The 17,026-nt window shown below is 42.3% G+C and overlaps 1 protein-coding gene across 1 annotated transcript in view; it reads right to left on the reverse strand.

The window, feature by feature from the left end:
• LOC128638471 (alpha-enolase) overlaps nt 1-17,026 on the reverse strand; it is a gene marked incomplete in the record, with an annotated part of 709,071 nt that overhangs the window by 224,138 nt on the left and 467,907 nt on the right. The window contains 3 exon segments of the mRNA XM_053690430.1: nt 2,629-2,737; nt 2,823-3,024; nt 3,139-3,336. Coding sequence (XP_053546405.1) covers nt 2,629-2,737; nt 2,823-3,024; nt 3,139-3,336 — 509 coding nt within the window.

Consider the following 17,026-nt stretch of genomic DNA (forward strand, 5'->3'; position numbering starts at 1 on the left):
GGGTGTTATCCCCACTAGTAATTGATGATTCCGTGGACTCACCATATCTTAGGAAAGAAAATTAATACTGTCTATGGAATGTACCGATGAAGATTCTTCCAGACTCTCTATTAATATAGTCATCTATAGGGCTCCATTTATCATTGTAATTCTCCCACATTTACGCCTATAAATACGCTGTCGGAATTTTTCTCCTATTTATCAAAGCAAAATACGTCTAAAAATAAGCAAATACGACCGCAAAATTCTCCCATTCCTATCTCTCTCGCCTATGTGCACATGTGTGCCAAAGAAAGCCCAAAAAAGCCCTTTTTTGGTCGTATTTTTAAAAATATGCCTTACTAATCGCTGAAATTCAGATTTATCATTATTTTGCGCCTTAGGAGAACCTAAAATTCTCCTACAAATACGACCATGAAAGTTCTCCAAAACCACTGTGGAGAACATTTAATTTACTCCACTTTTTTCACGAGAGAAGATGGAATATTTCTTAATTTTGGCAGCTATAGCAATGAATTATGAATCAATGATGTAAAATTTCTTTTGATAATATATTTTTAAATCAATGAATGTGAAGATAACTTTTTTTATTTTATGTTTTATAATAAAAATATTATTTTAAAATAAAAGTTTGGTGTCGTATTAATTTCCATCTGTAAAGGAAGACAAGCTTATCAGTCTAAAGCTAACAATAAATTATATTAATTAGAGATGTGATACATGTCCATATTTATTAACATATTTTGGGTCACCACTGACATTTTTGCATATCTATAGGAGTCATAAGTACTGCAGGGGGTAAGGAAGAAGATAAAGGTGTTATTGTTTAAAACATCAGTTTTTATTATTATAATTGTAGCATGTATAAAAAAAATTATAAAGCTTTCTAACACATGACTAAAACCAAAAAATGCATTTATTTATTAAATTACATGTATTCAGTTACATGTTTTGTCATAATTTAAAAAGAAAATGATATATTTATTTTATTACATTAAAACTAAATTATGTTTGTATTTAAATAATGGAATACACAGTTAAGAGTGGTTTAAACAAGTTAGATTTCAATAAAAAAAAAAGTTAGACAGGTTCTATACAAAAATCAACTCTATTTGGGAGTATTTCTAATGATAAATAAGGCGCAAATATAATACTAATGGAGAGATTAATCATTAATCCGCCGCATCTCGCCTTTGGAAATTGGTGTTAAAATACTACATTTTTTATGATAAATATGGGCGCACATGTGCGCCTCACCAAAGGCGAGCTGCGGAGAACTGAAAGTCGTATTTCAAGAATGAATGATAAATGGAGCCCATAATGTTGTGGTGATTAACAACACTTATGAATCTCAAAACGGTATACCCTGGTTCCCAATGTATCAATTAACTGTCCCCCTTTAGAGCATCTTACCACCTCTGGTATGAAAGAGCCAAGCTGCTACCATGAAAGAGCAGAGTTGCTACCACTCTCCCACCGGTCTGTTGCACAATGGATCTGATGCGGATATGCCGCAAAAGCGCTGCTGATGGGAATCTGCGTCTCCGCCCACCGTTATGGCCTGCATCCGCAAAAGGCCTGTGGGCTATAGTAATGATGAAAGCCGCCCCATGGTGGGGCGAGTCTGCACTACAATGTATGGAACGGCCAGAGCTCCAGCAACATGTTTTAATGTGGCTGCATGTATAAAGTCTATATGCTACGACTGAAATGCTTGTCCTGTATAACATCGCACCTGAAGCGCTCACCTCTCAGCCTCGTAAACACACTGATAGTTGGCTGGATACCCAGTACACCGGTCTGCTTATGACACATCACTGTCTGAAGCAAAGGGGCCTGAATGTGTTTAGTGCACCTAGTATAATACAGACACAAGTTTACACCACCGCTCTATTAGACAAGTTGCCATGAGTGAGGGGACAACTTACCCATAATTAATCTCACACTAAATTACAGACAGGAGCTTTAGGATTTAGACTGGAGGTGTACAGGGAAGTAGGGGGGATTAAAAACTCTAGATACGCTGGGTATTTTTGTCTCCTCCTAAAGGAATGAGGTTTAATCCTACATGTGATAGCTCATTAACTCACCACCTTTTGGTGATTTTGCAATTACATCACAGCCTAAAAGGGACTGTATGTGTATTGATCACTTAATAATTTGTCACTTTTTGCCATCATTACACACTATTGACACACAACAGGTTAAATTTAGTAATCATCCACACAACATGTTAAATTTAGTAATCATCCACAAATACAAACTCATATATAGTGTAAAAAGTGCTGATTATTAATTTTAAATTTAACTGAGCAGGTAGGAATTGTAGGGTGTCTTGCCCATGTGCAACATTTTTGTTGTGCTTTCTGGGGTTTATAAAGTCTTTGATAAACAATGAAAAATGGCTGATTGTGTGATCATGTAAACAGAATGCCAATAATTAGGTTATAATGAACCCATAAAATTTCAGGAGTCATTTGGAAAGGCTTTTCCCTCACAAATGGCTTTTATCTTTAAACTGTAGTGCAGAAAAACATCAACTGGTTTCACTCATGTTTTGCCTAATGGGTTAAAATATGAGCTACTATATATACAGTAATATTTATCAAAGAAATTGACATGACTTACTTGCCCAGTGCAGAGTCCCACGACCAAGTCAGCAATAAAGGTGTCTTCTGTCTCGCCAGAGCGGTGACTAACCATCACTCCCCAGTCATTTGACTGAGCAAGCTTACACCTGGGAGGAGGGAAAAATAAGTCAGCTTTATACACAGGGCGGATTAAGAAACTTGGGAGGAGAAGAAAAGAAGGAAAGAACTTACGCCTGCAGAGATTCTGTGACAGTGCCAATCTGGTTAACTTTCAGAAGGAGACAGTTGCAGGCCTTCTGTTCCACTGCCTTTGCAATGCGCTTTGGATTGGTCACAGTGAGGTCATCACCTACTACCTGGATACTAGTACTGGCTGTGAACTTTGCCCATCCTGCCCAGTCATCCTGATCAAAGGGATCTTCAATAGAAACAACTAGGAGAAAACAGAACACCTTCATAAAGCCTGCTGGCTTAAACCTAGGTTATACAATTTACTGGAACCAAATAACTACAATACATGTTTTTTTGCAATCCACACCCAAATTACCTGGATAATCCTTTACAAAGCTAAGGTACAGATCAGCAAGCTTGTCAGAAGAAATGTATCTACTTGGGTCATCTGGGGATTTGAAGTCCAGATCGTACTTTCCATCACGGTAGAATTCAGAGGCAGCCACATCCATGCCTATGACAATCTTATCAAGATAGCCAGCCTTATTAATAGCAGTCTTTAGGAGTTCCAGAGCTGTAAAGGAGCATACAATTGTGTATTAGAACCCTGTCAGATACAGTGAATAAGTGATGCAATACATTAGTGATAAGCTTGCAACTTCAAGAGCCATGATGCCATTAAAATAGAAACACCAAAAACAATTTCTATATTTTGGCTCATGTGAATAGTGCTTACCAGTGGGACTTCTTTCAAAAAGTAGTTTGCACAACAGGCCTGTCTCCTGTCTATTCCTAGAGAAGTTCATCCAAAAATGGACAGGTAGCACAGAGAAGTTATGCAGAGAGAACATATACATTTATAAGTTTATATTTTGGGGTTTATTTCTAATTATCTTGCCTCTCTCTCTCTGGCTAACACTTGCCCAGTATTAGTAAAGGGTAGAAAAAAAGTTAAAAGTTTATGAGTAGGTATTTTGCATCCCTACAAGACTTGGTCACAAACTGTCCAGAGAACTGCCAAAGAGAGTCAATTTGCAAAAGGCCATCTTTCAAGTCATTTTACTGTGACCATTGTGGAATGTGCCTTGGAACTTTTAGAAACTGGTTTCAGTTTCTTGCTTAAAGGGACACTGAACCCAAATTTTTTCTTTCGTGGTTCAGATAGAGCATGTCATTTTAAGCAACTTTCTAATTTACTCCGATTATCAATTTCTTTGTTCTCTTTATTTGAAAAAGATGGCATCTAAGCTCTTTTTGGTTCAGTACTCTGGACAGCACTTTTTATTGGTGGATGAATTTAGCCATCAATCAGCAAGGACAACCCAGGTTGTTCACAAAAATGGGCTGGCATCTAAACTTACATTCTTGCATTTCAAATAAAGATACCAAGAGAATAAAGTAAATTTTGACAATAGGCGTAAATTAGAACGTTGCTTACAATTGCATGCTCTATCTGAATCACAAAAGAAAAAATTTGGGTTCAGTGTCCCTTTAACAAGTGACCAAGAACATAGTAGATGAGGTTGGAAAAAAAACAAAACACAGAAGTCCATCGAGTTAAACCTACACATATCTAATATACTTACAAAAAAGCTTCAGGCGGTCCCTCACCAAGAGATAAGGCAAAGAAGAACCGAAAGGTCACCTCAAAATCCATAAAAGGAAAACCCCCAATAGCGAGCCCAGCTCACAAAGACCCAAATGGGTCCTGACAGACAAGGGGAGGCTACGCCCAGACCAAGCAGAAACCAGAGGTTTAGGACCGGACCTCGAAACAGAGAAACCCTTCTCTCAACATCGTGCAAAAGCACCGAAAGACAACTGAAGACAGAGTCCTCACATCGTCAGAACTAAGAATACTATAGTATTCAGACAAAAAAAAAAACATGTAACAGACCCAGACAAAAAACCCTGAGTCAAGAACACGCAGCCATCATTAGGATGACACAGAAGAATACATGCTGAGAAGTAACAAACGGCCAGCAAGAAAACAGATTGCAAAAGGAGAACTCCCAGACAGAAGGCACACTTCCAGGCAATAAAAGCCGCTAGACCTACACACAGGGCTCCAAAAGGGGAAGCACATAATCTCAACAAGACCCACTGCAACCCCGAGAGAGAGAGGTTACACACAGAACCCGAAGGTGAATGGTAACCCAGGACCCTCAGCTTGTAAACCCAGGGGGCTAGCTACAATGCCAACCTAGATCCTGAAGATGACAACGCATTTCAGAACCCACTCCTAACAGGGCCAGCCCAAGCATCGGTAAGTCTTGAAAACAGAACAGAAGAACCCCAACACTAGCCCAAAAACGAGCGGAAGAATGGCCACAGCCATCCCAACAGATCACGACTCCTTAGAACCAGAGGACAAGGCCGTAGACCCAAAGGAATCTAACAAAAGGTCCAACATAGTCTTGACACGGAGCCAGCAAGACTCCAGATGGAACTTAACAACCCAGAGAAAAACACCCCTCTCTGAAAGGTTAACTTCTCAGCTCCAACCTCATGAATTTAAGAGAATCCCTAGAAAAAGGACCAAACCTCCACAAGAAGGAGAATAAGCCCCCCACCCTAAGAAAAGGGATGGGGCCAAAAAGGCAGAGCACCTGCCCACAAGACAAAGCCACAGGCTAAAGGAGAGATCAATCTCCAGCGCAGATGTACTTGGAAGGAATCCCCCATAGGAATTAGCTTGCTAACACATCCAATGTGCAATAGCTGCAGCAAAGACACTGCAAACCCATTCGCCTGCAGAGTAGTGAATCCATAAGGTTACCACAGCAAGCTGACCAAGGGAAACCGACCATAAAGGCATAAGTCCAGCCCACTGAGCATCAGCACACAGACAACCTGGCCAACCGTGACCAGGTCAATTAGTCCAAGTAAAAGGACATTGCCCAAGTTCCCAGGAACTGGGGAACCCCGAACCAGCCCTAGAGCCAAAAAAGTCCAGCAACAACTCAGCACCCGGAAGCACCAGGAAGAAAACAGATCCAAGCCCCCCAATTGTTTAAACAAACAATATCAGAGAACTTCACACCCAGTCTGATATAAAAAACCAGACCACAGGGAGATAGCAATGCAATATCCAGATCAACCCAGATAACGAGATAACTCGCAAGTCCCGACCTAAGGAAGAGACCACCCCTTGCCAAAGTCCAATGCTGCAAAGGAGCTAAGGCGTTAAAAGTCGTACAACGACACTAGAGCCCATAGACTCTCCAACAGCCACATAACAAGCAAGGGGATACCCCGAGGCCAAAATCATTTAAGCAAAGGCTGGTCTCCGCATCGCCTCCATACAATCAGAGGATCATAGAGAGAAAAGAACGCACAGCATCTCCAGCTCCGAGCAGAGCCCAAGGAGAACACGCCCAGTGCCCCTAACAGGGAACAATCATATCCTGGAGGGGAACCCAGGTGCCTAAAAGGAGACCCAACTCACATGGAGACAACAGAGAAAGACCAAAAGGTCTCATAAAAAACAGCTAGACAGTACACAGTTAATGTGCAATAGCTGCAGCTGGTCACATTCTGCAACCTATCCGCTGCAAGGCAGCTGAGCTACCCAATAAACTGTTGGCTGCTGAGAACTAAGTCCAGAAGGACAATTCCCAGGGCCTCAAAAGAAAAAAGGCCAAACAGCCCAACTCGGAGGCAAGAGGGCACAAGCCCATCAACCCTCCACTACATGGGAAGGAGCTCTAGGGTCTGACAACCAAGAGAGACGCAGTGGAACTCTACTGACCCAGTCATCCAAATTGAAGGCTATAAGGACTGAGACAATCCTTCCTGCCTCACGGACCCACCTGTCCTCTAGAATGCTTAGTTGAACAGAGGATAACATGAGCACTCGGCGCCTCTACTGGACCAGCCAAGCAGAGCGGCGTGACGTGTCCGAACAGCTACCAGACAGAACTGAACCCAAATAGGACCAGCCTGTAATCCAGGTCCAAACCATCAAGCAGCATAAATCCTCCCTCAGAGGGGAAGAAGGAAAACAGACAGGACATCCTATAGGATGAAAATAATATACAAGGCAACCCGTAGGTTAACGCCCAAAAAGAAACAGGCCCACCGCAGGACCAGCCAAACGGAGCACTGATCTTCCAAAAAAACTGGAAAAGATCTCAATACATGGACAATCAGGAGATTACATCATCCCCACATGTCTAATAAGATGCGCCATTTGAAGAGCAGACCGAGTATTCCCGTATCCAAGGATAGGATTGTTCAATAACTGAAAAAACATGTCTGAGTAACACGCAAAGGCGCGCAATTCTGTAACGAAAGGCACAACACTTAGGGACAGTCGCACCCGCAGGGAACTGTACAGTCCAAGGTGGAATACCCGGGACAACAGGAGCAGGGAAGGCACCACCCTGTCCTCAAACTCTATTCAATTTATTGAATAAAGGTTCATCAGGCAATATGACCTCTGGAACCCCTGAATTGACTAAAAACTTTCTTTAGAAGTAACGCAAATTCCTAAAACTAAAGTCAGGTTCCTCCACAGCTGGAAGTTGAGAGGCAGCAGACTCCGAAACAGAAAGTTCATACTCTGAAGTCTCAGAAAGAACTTCATCCTCGGATAACTCTATCAGTTAAATCCAAAATTTATCTGATGTACTCTGGAAAGGAGTGCAGTATGTAACCTTTCGCTTGCGCTTAGCAGGGCGAGGTAAAGCATTAAGGCTGCAGACACCGCCATCTGAACTGCGCAGTAACGTCTGGAGAAAAAAGGCCCCCTCCAGATGGAGGATCCGCAATGCTACGAGAAAACTGCATGTGTATAGAGATAACAATGTAGGGTACGCACCTCACTGGACGGCTCCGTGGTATCAAACAGGTTTGATATTATCACATTATCAAGGCATATGGAACATAATTATCAAATTATCAAGTCATATGGAACATAATTGAGAGGGGGAACTAGGGCCTCCTCACCATATAAACAGGAATTACTCCTTAGTAATAGAGGGAGTGCCTTCTAAAGTAACAGAATCCCCCATCGCTAGTGCAATAACCGGAGAACTAGAGAAATAAAACATCTTATTTTATTCAAAAAATGGCACCCTTATACCTCAATGGCTGGGGCACTCACCACCTCCTATGAACCAGACAGTACAGATATGTATGACTCCTCTCTGATAGTCCGGTCAGGAAAGAGGGAATGAATCACAGTGCACAATGCAGGACTGTCCCTGCTATGAGAGAAAGAGCGCCAAGCTTGTAAGCTGCATGGCTCTCAAAGTGAAACCTGTATATTCCAAGCCTATGAGCCTAACATCTCACACATAAAGCAGCATTAAATCAAATAAACATATAAGATTATTATTCCCCCCTGTTCAATAATCCACCTAAGGAGATATTAACCCTTGATTCTACAAAGATAAAAGGCGCCACACTGTGGCGTAGCAAAAAATGAAACAATCTTACCAGAATTTACGCCGTGGAACAGGAACACGGCCCTTCAAGTGTTACAGGTCGTAGCATCGCTCCTGACATGGACTTGAGAGAAAAAGCAGTCTGCGAAACTCGTCAATGCCGAATGCTGTAGGAGCTGTTAATATGAGTCGGGATGGTGTCACAAAGGGAAGTTCCCTCTGCATCTCCAGGCTCATTCACCCAGGCCCTCACTGAGAAGCTTATAAAGCTACTTAAAACTCCTGTCCCACTGCAAAGAGTAGTACCCTCCATAAGAGACAAAACAAATTCTGACACTTCTCTGCCAACCTCCTGGGATGAAAAGCAAATAATGACTGGGGGATGAGGGAAGTGCTGGAGGAGTATTGGTGGCCAGGTTCTTATTTCCCAAAACTAATGAATGCAGCTGTGAAAATAGCCAGTATGTAAATATGCTCTTCTAAGTAAAGATTCAATCTTCCTATCTAAAAGGATCCTTAAAGGAAGTACTATCTTCCATAGGAATAGTAGTACATTTGGCAAGAGTGGAAATAGCCTCATCAACCTTAGTGACTTTTCCCCAAAACTCTAAATTGGTCACAGGTAAAGGATACAGCTTCTTAAACCTAGAAGAAGGGTTACAAGAAGCACCAGGCTTAGACCAAAACAGAAATCAAACTATTACTAGTTTTGTTATCAAGGGGACTAGACTCAATAACCAAAGTAAACAATACTTCCTTTAATAAAAGAAAAAATATATTCAATCTTAAAAAGAAAAGAAGATTTGTCAATTTCAGTGTCTGATGCAGTATCCTCTGAGCCAGAGATCCTCATCAGCAGAGGATACTTCAGTATGCTGTCAGTCAATACAAATTTCATCAGATTTATGAGAAGTTTGGAAAGACCTTTTAAGTTTATTTGAAGGCAGAATAGCAGGTATAGCCTTTTCTATGGCTGCAACAATATAATCTTTTATATCTACAGGAATATCATGTACATTAGACTGTAAAGGTTTAACAGATGTATTTGTACTTATATAAACATTATCAACATGTGATAAAAAAAAAAAACTTAATTATGCTTACCTGATAATTTTCTTTTCTTCTGACGGGGAGAGTCCGCAGCTGCATTCATTACTTTTGGGAATGCAGAACCTGGCGACCAGGAGGAAGCAAAGACACCCCAGCCAAAAGCTTAAATACCTCCCCCACTTCCCTCATCCCCCAGTCATTCTTCCGAGGGAACAAAGAACAGTAGGAAAAATATCAGGGTGAAAAAGGTGCCAAAAGAACAAAATCAAAATTTACGGCCGCCCCACAGAAAAAACGCGGGCAGGGAGCTGTGGACTCTCCCTGTCAGATGAAAAAGGTAAGCATAATTTAAGTTTTTCTTGTTAAACAGGGAGAGTCAACAGCCGCATTCATTACTTTTGGGAAAACAATACCCAATACACTGAATGCAAAACAGGCAGGTAGAAGAGGCAGCCCATTCTAAGGGGAACCACAGCCTGAAATCAACCCAACACCCGACAAAAAAAAGCTGCTTCACCAGAAGGACAAAAATGGAAAGGACCAAGTAACTGCCCATCAGTTAAAACCAGCAAGTCTCAACCGAGCACAAAGACCTCCGAGGAGACAAAGTCCCACAGGCATCAAACCCACACTTAAACTCACCCGAGGTAAGGGGATCTACACATTCTCCCTGAAGGGAAGAAGGACTCAGATAAGAGTCCGAAAGGACCACCAGATAGACAACTAGGGCAATAAAGAACCTCAAGCATAACTCCAAGAGTGCAAACCAAGGTTGCAACAGGACAAAGCCGCGTAAAGAACGAACCCTACTGACCGAGCAGAGTGAAGAGAAGAAAATCCCAGACCCTTATCTGCATGGAGTCCAAGGGACCAATGTAACGCCCCAACCCAGGAAACCTAGAGGGACAAAGGTAGACCCCCTTCCTTACACAGAGTGCAAACCCGCACTCAGGATAGAGTGACCGAGGGATAAAAACCACAGCAGGGAGCCGCTATATCTTATGCTCCAGATGAAGCCACAGGCTACCCTATGCAAAAGAGGTCTATGTGGACGCAAGCCACCAACACTAGCTAATCAAAAGCTAGTAAACTGCACCAGGATCCTCACAGAGGACAAGCCCTGAAGAACAGAACAACTCCATCCCAAGAAAAACAGGGAAGGATAGTACCCAAAACCAGCAGAGAAAAAGCTACCTGCTGAGGTAAGGAGACACCGCAAAGCCTCCCACCTAAGGAAGGCCCACCAGATCTATTAATACGCGGTCAAGGCTCAACAGAGCAGTCAGATCTCTGACTCCCACTCCGAGGCAACGGATCCAGCACCAAGGCAACTAGCAATGTCCAAAAGGACCAGGGAATTAAAAGTTCCCCGAACCACCAAGAGCCTCAGGAAGGAAGCACACAAGGCAGGGAGGACCCCTCTGAAAAGAGGAAGAAAAAAGACCTCCGGGGCACCAGGTGGATACTGGGGTATGCCCAATCCTGTGGTGGTCTTTGCCTCCTCCTGCTGGCCAGGACTGATATTCCCACAAGTAATTTTAGGAAAGAAAAGTACATAATCAGCTACTAAAAACAGATCCTCACTGAGCCATCAATAAAATAAATAACTTCTCACACTAACAGTGCCTGCAAAAACTGCCATAAAAACCTGCACCCTGACAGGAATAATAAAAAACGTCCCCCTGCAGCGTTTCAGCTGAATAAGTGCCAAATTTTCCCTGCTTACATAGAAAAATAAAACTGGCACTTACCTTAATATTTATCTGTCGGGCAGTAGAACAGCTCACCTGGTTTGAGAGGATGCCATCCCTCACATTGACCTGTGGAAATACAGAAAGACTGAGTAAACTTACTCAGGCTATCTAAATAGGGCAGCAAAATGTTTTGGGAAAACGCAGTGAGGCTTTTACGCCACAAGTTCCCAATTGCTTAAAAGCCACCACTGCCCTACTGAAGAGACTGACATGGGCTAAGGCCTGACCCTTTGGAAAGATCAGAGCAAACCTACTCTGCTTTTAAAATAAAAAATATCTTGATTGTAGATCAGACACCAAAACTTCACCTCCTCCTTGCACCGCAGGCAAAGAGAATGACTGGGGAATATGGGTAAGGGAAGTGACATATAGCAGCTTTGCTGTAGTGCTATTTTGCCTCCTCCTGCTGACCAGGAGTGATATTCCCACTAGTAATTGATGATTCCGTGGACTCACCATATCTTAGGAATGAAAAGGACAGTATGTTTCGAAATAGCCACGAGCCCAAGCATCATTACACATTAAAAGACAGAATCACATAACATGATTAAACTCCCCCCCTGTTCCATAACCCTCCTCAGGAGATATTAACCCTTGATTCCATAAAGATAAAAAGGAGTCCCACTGAGACCCCGACTTCATTTACATTACATTCTCATATTGAAAGTAAAATGAAAATGATCTTACTGGAATCTATGCCATGGAACAGGAACATGGCCCTTCAAGTGTGACAGATAGTAGCATTGCTTCTGACATGGACTTGAATGAAGAAAGCAGGCAGCGAAACTCATCGACGCTAATTGTCTCTGGAGCTGTTAATATGAGTCGGGATGATTTTGCAGAAAGACTCTCCCTGCATCTCCGGACTAACATTCATCCATGCTCTCACTAAGAGGCTGACAGGACTACTTAAAACTCCAGTCCCATTCCGAAGAGTACTACCCTCCATAAGAGATTAAACCGGATCTTCCGACACTTCTCTGCCTGTGACGAAAGGCAAAGACAAAACATCATAGCTCTCTATAAACAAATGAGAGCAGCGAGCAAGAGAGGGAGAAACTTAATATAACAAATTTTGGCGCCAAGAATGACACAAAGATGACACAAATGCAGAGGAAAAAACTTTGCTGCAAAAGCTAACACAATGAAATGACCCAACTTTGCGCGACTAATGATGCAATAAAAAGTAGCATCAAATAACTGGAACCCCAGGTACAGTCTCCCATAAAACATAATTTATGTAAGAACTTACCTGATAAATTCATTTCTTTCATATTAGCAAGAGTCCATGAGCTAGTGACGTATGGGATATACATTCCTACCAGGAGGGGCAAAGTTTCCCAAACCTTAAAATGCCTATAAATACACCCCTCACCACACCCACAATTCAGTTTAACGAATAGCCAATAAGGAATTGGAATAATTGTGCTTTATACAAAAAAAATCATAACCACCACAAAAAGGGTGGGCCTCATGGACTCTTGCTAATATGAAAGAAATGAATTTATCAGGTAAGTTCTTACATAAATTATGTTTTCTTTCATGTAATTAGCAAGAGTCCATGAGCTAGTGACGTATATGGGATAGCAGATACCCAAGATGTGGAACTTCCACGCAAGAGTCACTAGAGAGGGAGGGATAAAATAAAGACAGCCAATTCCGCTGAAAAATTAATCCACTACCCAAATCAAAAGTTTAAATTTTTATAATGAAAAAAAAAACTGAAGTTATAGGCAGAAGAATCAAACTGAAACAGCTGCCTGAAATACTATTCTACCAAAAACTGCTTCTGAAGAAGAGAAAACATCAAAATGGTAGAATTTAGTAAAAGTATGCAAAGAAGACCAAGTTATTGCTTTGCAAATCTGATCAACAGAAGTTTCATTCTTAAAAGTCCAGGAAGTAGAAACTGACCTAGTAGAATGAGCCGTAATCCTCTGAGGCGGGGGATTAACCCAACTCCAAATAAGCAAGATGAATCAAAAAGCTTAAACCAAGATGCCAAAGAAATGGCAAAAGCCTTCTGACCTTTCCTAAAACCAGAAAAAATAACAAATAGAAGTCTTTCTGAAATCTGAGTAGCTTCAACATAATTTCAAAACTATTACCTCATCCAAAGAATGTAAGAATCTCTCCAAAGAATTCTTAGTATTAGGACACAAGGACAATAATTCCTCTACTAATGTTGTTAAAAATTCAAAACTTTAGGTAAAAATTGAAAAAAAGACAGCTAAACCACCTTATCCTGATGAAAAATCAGAAAAAGTAGACTCACAAGAAAGAGCATATAATTCAAAAACTTTTCTAGCTGAAGAGATGTCTAAAAGGAACAATACTTTCCATGAAAATAATTTAAACGCCCAAAGAAAACAGAATTTATGCTTACCTGATAAATTACTTTCTCCAACGGTGTGTCCGGTCCACGGCGTCATCCATTACTTGTGGGATATTCTCCTCCCCCACAGGGAAAGGCAAGGAGAGCACACAGCAAGAGCTGTCCATATAGTCCCTCCCAGGCTCCGCCCCCCCAGTCATTCGACCGACGGTTAGGAGAAAAAAAGGAGAAACTATAGGGTGCCGTGGTGACTGTAGTGTATAGAGAGAAATTTTTCAAACCTGATTAAAAAACCAGGGCGGGCCGTGGACCGGACACACCGTTGGAGAAAGTAATTTATCAGGTAAGCATAAATTCTGTTTTCTCCAACATTGGTGTGTCCGGTCCACGGCGTCATCCATTACTTGTGGGAACCAATACCAAAGCTTTAGGACACGGATGAAGGGAGGGAGCAAATCAGGTTACCTAAACAGAAGGCACCACGGCTTGCAAAACCTTTCTCCCAAAAATAGCCTCCGAAGAAGCAAAAAGTATCAAATTTGTAGAATTTGGCAAAAGTGTGCAGAGAAGACCAAGTTGCTGCCTCACATATCTGATCAACAGAAGCCTCGTTCTTGAAGGCCCATGTGGAAGCCACAGCCCTAGTAGAGTGAGCTGTGATTCGTTCAGGAGCCTGCCGTCCGGCAGTCTCATAAGCCAATCAGATAATGCTTTTCAGCCAGAAAGAAAGAGAGGTCGCAGTAGCTTTTTGTCCTCTCCTCTTACCAGAATAAACGACAAACAAAAAAGAAGTTTCGTCTGAAATCCTTTGTTGCTTCTAAATAGAACTTTAAAGCACGGACTACATCTAAATGGTGTAACAAATGTTCCTTCTTTGAAACTGGATTCGGACACAAAGAAGGGACAACTATTTCCTGGTTAATATTCTTGTTGGAAACAACTTTTGGAAGAAAACCAGGCTTGGTACGCAAAACAACCTTATCTGAATGGAACACCAGATAGGGTGGATCACACTGCAAAGCAGATAGTTCAGAAACTCTTCTAGCAGAAGAAATAGCAACCAAAAACAGAACTTTCCAAGATAGTAACTTGATATCTATGGAATGTAAGGGTTCAAATGGAACCCCTTGAAGAACTGAAAAAACTAAATTTAGACTCCAGGGAGGAGTCAAAGGTCTGTAAACAGGTTTGATTCTGACCAAAGACTGTACATCTGGCACAGCTGCCAGTCGTCTGTGTAACAAGACAGATAAAGCAGATCTCTGTCCTTTTAGAGAACTCGCTGACAATCCCTTATCCAAACCTTCTTGTTAGAAAGGAGAGGATCCTGGGAATATTAATCCATGAGAATCCCTTGGATTCACACCAACAGATATATCCTTTCCATATTTTATGGTAAATCCTTCTAGTCACAGGTTTTCTGGCTTGGACCAGAGTATCTATCACTGAATCTGAAAACCCGCGCTTGGATAAAATCAAGCGTTCAATTTCCAAGCAGTCAGCTGGAGAGAAACTAGATTTGGATGTTCGAATGGACCTTGCACTAGAAGATCCTGTCTCAAAGGTAGCTTCCATGGTGGAGCCGATGACATATTCACCAGGTCTGCATACCAAGTCCTGCGTGGCCACGCAGGAGCTATCAGAATCACTGAGGCCTTCTCCTGTTTGATCCTGGCTATAAGCCTGGGAAGGAGAGGGATCGGTGGAAATGCATAAGCTAGGTTGAACGACCAAGGTGTCACTAATGCATCCACTAGAGTCGCCTTGGGATCCCTGGATCTGGACTCGTAGCAAGGAACCTTGAAGTTCTGACGAGATGACATCAGATCCATGTCTGGAATGTCCCATAATTGAGTCAACTGGGCAAAAACCTCCGGGTGGAGTTCCCACTCCCCCGGATGGAAAGTCTGATGACTCAGATAATCCGCCTCCCAGTTGTCTACTCCTGGGATGTGAAATGCAGATAAATGGCAGGAGTGATCCTCCGCCCATTTGATGATCTTGGATACCTCTCTCATCGCCAAGGAACTCTTTGTTCCTCCCTGATGGTTGATGTAAGCTACAGTCGTCATGTTGTCTGACTGGAATCTTATGAATCCGGCCTTCGCTAGTTGAGGCCAAGCCCGGAGAGCATTGAATATCGCTCTCAGTTCCAGGATGTTTATCGGGAGAAGAGACTCTTCCCGAGACCATAGACCCTGAGCTTTCAGGGAATCCCAGACCGCGCCCCAGCCTAATAGACTGGCGTCGGTCGTGACAATGACCCACTCTGGTCTGCGGAAACTCATTCCCTGAGACAGGTGATCCTGTGACAACCACCAACGGAGTGAGTCTCTGGTCATCTGGTCTACTTGAATCTTTGGAGACAAGTCTGTATAGTCCCCATTCCACTGCTTGAGCATGCACAGTTGTAATGGTCTTAGATGAATTTGAGCAAAAGGAACTATGTCCATTGCTGCAACCATCAACCCTACTACTACCATGCACTGAGCTATGGAAGGCTGCAGAATAGAGTGAAGAACTTGACAAGCTTTAGAAGCTTTGACTTTCTGACTTTTGTCAGGAAGATCTTCATTTTTAAAGAATCTATTATCGTTCCCAAGAAGGGAACTCTTGTCGACGGAGACAGGGAACTCTTTTCTACGTTCACCTTCCACCCGTGAGATATGAGAAAGGCTAGAACAATGTCTGTATGAGCCTTTGCTTTGGAAAGAGACGACGTTTGGATTAGAATGTCGTCCAGATAAGGTGCCACTGCAATACCCCTTGGTCTTAGAACCTCTAGAAGGGACCCTAGCACCTTTGTGAAAATCCTTGGATGATCTTTGTGGATAGGAATATGTAGATACGCATCCTTTAAATCCACGGTAGTCATAAATTGACCCTCCTGGATTGTAGATAAAATTGTTCGAATGGTTTCCATTTGAACGATGGAACTCTGAGAAATTTGTTTAGAATTTTTAAATCCAGAATTGGTCTGAAAATTCCCTCTTTTTTGGGAACTACAAACAGATTTGAGTAAAACCCCCGACCTTGTTCCACAGTTGGAACTGGGTGTATCACTCCCATCTTTAACAGGTCTTCTACACAATGTAAGAATGCCTGTCTCTTTATTTGGTTTGAAGATAAGTTAGACATGTGGAACCTTCCCCTTGAGGGTAGTTCCTTGAACTCCAGAAGAAAACCCTGAGAGACTATTTCTAGTGTCCAGGGATCCTGAACATCTCTTGCCTAAGCCTGAGCAAAGAGAGAGAGTCTGCCCCCTACCCCTTCATGCTGTTTTGGTAGCAGCAGCAGGCTTCTTGGCCTGTTTACCCTTGTTCCAGCCTTGCATTGATTTCCATGCTGGTTTAGTCTGGGAAGCGTTACCCTCTTGTCTAGAGGCTGCCGAGTTGGAAGCCGGTCCGTTCCTGAAATTGCGAATGGAACGAAAATTGGACTTATTCTTAGCCTTGAAAGGTTTATCTTGTGGGAGGGCATGGCCCTTTCCCTCAGTGATGTCTGAAATAATCTCTTTCAATTCTGGCCCAAAAAGGGTCTTACCTTTGAAAGGGGTATTAAGCAATTTTGTCTTGGAAGATACATCTGCCGACCAAGACTTTAGCCAGAGCGCTCTACGCGCCCCAATTGTAAACCCTGAATTTTTTCGCCGCTAACCTCGCTAACTGCAAAGCGGAGTCTAAAATAAAGGAATTAGCTAACTTAAGTGCGTGAATTCTGTCCATGACTTCCTCA

The sequence above is a fragment of the Bombina bombina genome, chromosome 8, assembly GCF_027579735.1.
Source record: "Bombina bombina isolate aBomBom1 chromosome 8, aBomBom1.pri, whole genome shotgun sequence".
NCBI lineage: Eukaryota > Metazoa > Chordata > Amphibia > Anura > Bombinatoridae > Bombina > Bombina bombina.